This window comes from Glycine soja, chromosome 9, assembly GCF_004193775.1.
Source record: "Glycine soja cultivar W05 chromosome 9, ASM419377v2, whole genome shotgun sequence".
Taxonomy (NCBI): domain Eukaryota; kingdom Viridiplantae; phylum Streptophyta; class Magnoliopsida; order Fabales; family Fabaceae; genus Glycine; species Glycine soja.
This window is the reverse complement of record NC_041010.1, coordinates 6,564,737-6,570,217: the sequence shown is the minus strand read 5'-3', so window position 1 is coordinate 6,570,217 and position 5,481 is coordinate 6,564,737. Positions and strand designations below refer to the sequence as shown.

The window sequence follows — 5,481 nt, the reverse complement described above, 5'->3', positions numbered from 1 at the left end:
ACTCATAAAACAAAGTTATTTTATCCTAAAAATTTTATGCTAAGCTTCTGCACTTGTTTTAAGTCTACCCAAAATTTTCCAGAATTTTTCAAAGTCGTTTTTATATGAAATCCTATTTTTGCCCTTGTATTTGAGTATATAGGTTAGTCACTTTAAAATTCACAAATAATATATATATATATATATATATATATATATATATATATATATATATATATATTCAATTTCTTATCCTCTTCTTTCTTTCTTTTTTTATTTTTTTTCCTAGTGGCATTCTTCCTTCAAAGAGCGTTGAAACATGATCTTTGTGCAAGACCATCCAATATAAATCCCTAAATCATAATTTGGGGACGTTTGAGGATCACCAAGCGAGGTCTACGTCATAAAGTTTATTAATATTCTTAGAGTACCCAATTCTAATAATTCTGTGTCTTTTCGAAACGTCAAAAAGTGGAACTTGGTTTTTTTAAAAGAAAGAAAAAAAAGGAACAGGATAACAAACTTACTAAAATTATCAAATTATTATGAGTGTCATTTAGTCACAATCAAACATTTGCGACATGGGGCATAGGATTATTATAGTCGAATTAATTACTGTAATTGGTTTCAACCAATGATGTAGATATCAATAAGTTTCATTATTATTATAAATTAGCTTTTAAAGTGCAAACTAGAGATGACCTCCTTTCCAACCTATTTGCTGGAGATGCAAGGAACAAAGGGAAAGAAAGGCAAAAGTAGATTCCCACTGCACATGTTATGTACTAGACAATGTTTAATTTGTCTTGGCTTGTGTAGGGACCAAACCCATTTTTTATATCTGATTTTCTATAGCCCTTAATGACAACCTCAAACGTAGCATGCATATGCATTTTTGACACAGTTCCCAAAACCTCCCCTCCCTTCCCCCACTTTTTTTAATTTTTATTCTCTATGTTAAGGACATAGGTTAATCATTAATATATAGTGTTAAGTCACTCAACATGCGTTACTATCATATAATCATTCTGCCTCGTTTGTTCAAGAAACGAGTAAATTTTGTACACGTAATAGTGCAAAAAGCCACTACTAGTCCTTAATAATGAATCAATATGTGAAGGTAAGAATTCCACACCTTTCCTGAACCTTTGAAAGAGATTAAGTGACTCTTGAAGTCATAATGATTATTGCATATGAAAGCCTTACTGTTATATTTCATCACTTTGTGTGTAGGACAAGATATGTGATACTTAATATTCGATTTCTCAAATGTAAGGCCAAGAGGGGCATGGACACATGATGGTCTAACAATTATAGTTTGATCCTGAGTAAATTGATTGTGAATATAGAGTACGGACAGAGGGATCAATTTTGTAGATAAGGAAAAGGTATCATCCTTCAATGTGCAAAATCTAAACCAGAAACAGGCCATTTTCAGCAATCACTCATGTGGGCCTCTTTTACTGAGATCTGGAAATTAGGCTGCCACTGTGGGTCCATCAACAAAGACATTTGCTCAATCAGGGAGAGAGAGAAATCCCAAGCCAGAGAATTATCAACTACATGGTTTGTCATTGTGGACATTTATTGCATTAGTGGAATAAAAAAGAAAGATACCAACAAAGATTGGTTTTATTGATTGATAAAAATCAAACTATTATTATGTAAGTATATATATGTAAACACTCCTTAATTCTCAAGGTTCATTTTGACTCTGATAAGTGCTAAAGAACCTAACTCACCTAAACATCTAATATAAAAGAAAGACTAAAAAGGAGAAACACTATTTAATTATACACAATTTTTTTTATAGTTTATATACACTTTTATTTTTCTTTTTTGTCATGTATCTTATCAAATATTTCTCAGTTCTTCTCCTCTAATCTCTCTTTTATGTTTTAAAAATTAAATATAAATACAATTGTTCAATATAAAAGATGGACAGTTGAAAAGGAAGACAACTATATAATAAAAGAGTAATTAAGAACCTTGGAAGGAAGGGATAAGAATGGAGAATTTCAGTTTCATCCCAAAAGGAACCTTTGGGTCCCTTGTCTTGTTGGAGCCACTATTTGTATTTTCATGTCAACTCTGGCTTTTTACATTCCAATTTTTACTTTCATTATACACCTTTTTTTTTCAATTTTCTTTCTTCTCATATCATCAATGATATTTTCTCTTTATTTTTTCTTCTATTCTCTCTGTTACCACTCGGGGTATATCCAAGGGATGTGATCATTATTCCAGAGACTCTATTGCTTTGTTTGAATAATATTTTTTTACAAATCAACAAACAAACACCTCATCAACATTTATCATTTTTTCTCTATATATTTCTTCTTATCATATTATATCATATCTATGACATCTATTATTTTATTTCTATGTGCCTGAGTATTTACTAACAAATGGGTGTGCATAATACATCATTTTCCATATATAATACTTTAATTTCCCATCCAATACCATTCATTTGGTATAAAGATTAAAATAATATGTCAAAGGCACATCGTTTCTTATCTGATCTGAGATTCTGTTCCTGTGGCTGTAGTGTGTGATTGGGAACCAAAAAGATAGACTAAAGCTGCTTTCTTCCCACTGTTTCAGGGCATCTTCGTGCACATGTATTCATGTTTGTACTCTTCTTAGTTCTTACACCCACAAGGACACACAGGAATAATAAAATCAGGAACAGTATTTTTCAGTAAAGGAGGAAGCTCTTGTTATTATGGACCTAAAACAGTATCTGCATACCCTTCTCAATTTCAGCTATTAGCTAAAGTGAGAACTAGGAACAACATTTTGGGTTGAACTTGTAAAGAGAATAAAGGTTTAGTGACAAGTTCCTATCAAAAGGAATGAAGAACAAAAGATTTATGAAGACCCTCTTGCTCCATTTGACATTGAGAAAAAGTTGTTAATAAAACTTCAAAGCATGCTTCATACAATCTTGCACATATGTAAATTACATTCCATGACAGAATCAAAATGAAAAAAAGAACACATTAACCAAAAATAAAATAAAAGACTTTCTTATTTTCACTTTGAACAACAGCAGCATGATTGAATTGGTTGCACACAACCATGCTAGATTTCTATTAGACCCCAGATTACAAGGTTACAATGAGAGTAACTGTGGAGGAAAATCAATATATCATATTGTTTTATTTGAAATATAAGGAGTAAGTGATGTGCTACAATACAAAATAGAGCTTCTTCAACTATAGCACAATCTTCTAATCTTTGTGTTAAACTTTTCATTTTTCAACACAAATTGAACTTCTCCACCAAGCAAAAGAATCACAAAGAAACCAACCAAACTCTCCTCTACACAGGCCTGTGTCTTTTGTGGCCTGCTTTCCCATCTGATGATTTCACAGCACCACCACTTGAATCCCCCTCTGAAGTAACTTCCATCGACTTGGTAAAGGAACTCGAAAGATCGACATATAGGTCATAAACTCTTCTGATGTTGTTGTTGAGCTCCCTAATTAGCCCCACATTCCTGGTGAGGTTATCAGGTACCTTAGACTCATGGTTCTGGTTTATCTCATTGATGAGTAGCCTGTTCTGATCAAAAATGTCTTGAACTTGAACAAAGTTCTTCTTAAATGTCTGCATGATCTTGGCATCAATCTGAGCACCATTGAATGTGTCACCCTCCATTCCTCTCTTTGAATCAAAACCTAATTCTCAAGTCAGAACCAACCCTGCATCATGAGCAAAGGGTGAGAATTGAGAAAGTATATATAAAAAATAATACCACACTATAGTCATTTTTTTTATTAAATTTATCCATAATAATAATAACAATAATAATAATGATAATAATATCCGCTATCTGCAATGGCCTGCACTAACCACAACACTGAGATAGACAAAAGAGATATAAGATTGGTATAATGGTAAAAGAGGTTCAAATCCTCCTCGTTAACAAAAATTAACAACACTAACAAACATTTGTCGATGAAGGAAAAAAAAAAACAGAGATAGACAAAACATGACCAGTTTTGGAATTGTTTAAGGCATTTGGGCAGATGAGACAACAACAGCAAGCAGCAGGGTAGGAGAAATCATGACCTCCATGAGTTCCTTTTTCCAGAGGAATCAGACTATAAGCATATTATTACTATTATTATCATCATTATAGGTACTAATAATAAGCTTTTATTCTTACTTTTTTTGAGTTGGGAAAAAAGAAGATTCCATTTCCATAAAAGGGAACCTTTTTATATTGCACTCAGGAAACAGCTACCTAAAGCTCAAAGACCCAAAAAATTAAAATTAAAATCAGTCAATGATGCAGAGTAGATTATATATGAGGCTATGAAGGTTTACAGGGACAACATCATTAACCTTTTTTCTAGACAACATTATGGAAAACAAAAACAAAAAATAAAAAGAAGTAATCGTCCAAGATGCTAAAGATAAATTGACCTAATTCGGCGAACATACACATTCATTGAATAAAACCAAAACCAAGTTTAATAATCTCCAATTGACAGAAATAATAACTATGGAAAAAATCAAAAGTAATATAACAAAAAAAATTAAAATGTTCTGACGTACTTGGAAAATCTGCAGCAGCATAATATCTAGTAACAGAAAATTGGGTAATTGGGTAGAAGGACAAAAAATTGAGTTTGATGATTCCAAGTTCTAACGCATCTCCATCCCATTAAATTGTGGAGATAGATCTTCTTAGAATATTTTATTTCAAGAAGGAAAAAGATAACCTTATAAGAAGGAAACAGCAGCGAAACATGAAAAACATGGAGCCGATAAAATCAATGCGCGACCCAAAAACGAAGATTAAGAATAAACAAGGACGAGAGAGCAAAATTCACATTTTTTATCCATATACAAAAAATTCAACCAAGCAAAATAATCAACTACTTTATTAAGAGTCATGTTCTAATAACAACATTATCATTCATTACACACATATATTATAAAATTCATACCTTCTGAAACCAAAACATTATATTTTTTTTCTTTTAGGTGTGAGACTGAAAGGTAAAAGAGTGATTAAGATCAGCGATTGAATGGAATCTCTGGAGTGAGAGACTTGTCCTATGAATTCGTCTCTGAGAATTGAAGAGAGAGATATAGAGAGAGACAGAGAAAGAGGAAGAGAGAGAGAGAATATGTAAGATTTGACAGTCACGCTCAGGCTCGGACCCCGCTGTGTCTTAATATTTAGCAGTACTCTATACTACAAATATATAAATATTGATGATGATACGATGCATATTCGTTATTCAATATCCACCTGTTGTTTTTATTTTATTATTAAGGTTAATTGGGATACACTTACGTCGTGTAGATAAATTTTTGTTTGTTCCAAAACTAGTGCATTTTAAAAAAAAAATCTTAATCCAAAATAAATATAGCACATGATTGATATAATTATTAATCTAAATTAAATTAAATATAGAATATATATGTGTAGGCATGTAAATGAGTCGGGTTAGATTCTGTTTAATAAGAGGGTACAAATTT

At 31.8% G+C, this 5,481-nt stretch overlaps 1 protein-coding gene and 1 long non-coding RNA gene across 4 annotated transcripts; one reads left to right on the top strand and one right to left on the bottom strand.

The window, feature by feature from the left end:
* Positions 1-687: 687 nt before the first annotated feature.
* On the top strand, positions 688-2,757 carry LOC114425807. Its single transcript, XR_003669295.1, has 3 exons — positions 688-1,099; positions 1,213-1,545; positions 2,587-2,757. It is a non-coding gene; the product is annotated as an uncharacterized LOC114425807 (long non-coding RNA).
* A 227-nt stretch (positions 2,758-2,984) lies between these two features.
* LOC114425806 (protein ELF4-LIKE 3-like) lies at positions 2,985-5,175 on the bottom strand. 3 transcript variants are annotated; one of them, XM_028392771.1, is made up of 2 exons: positions 4,944-5,175; positions 2,985-3,689 (listed from the first exon to the last, which is right to left on the bottom strand). In XM_028392771.1, exon 2 carries the CDS (start codon positions 3,643-3,645, stop codon positions 3,307-3,309), a length of 339 nt encoding a protein of 112 aa, XP_028248572.1. In that variant the 5' UTR covers positions 3,646-3,689; positions 4,944-5,175; the 3' UTR covers positions 2,985-3,306. The 3 variants fall into 3 exon arrangements, with proteins under 3 accessions (XP_028248572.1, XP_028248574.1, XP_028248573.1); XM_028392773.1 differs by lacking the exon at positions 4,944-5,175 and adding an exon at positions 4,549-4,873; XM_028392772.1 differs by lacking the exon at positions 4,944-5,175 and adding an exon at positions 3,985-4,511.
* Between the last annotated feature and the right edge of the window lie 306 nt (positions 5,176-5,481).

Excerpts from the sequence above, each read along its gene's own strand:
- LOC114425806 (XM_028392771.1), bottom strand. The coding sequence starts at position 3,645 with ATGGAGGGTGACACATTCAATGGTGCTCAGATTGATGCCAAGATCATG.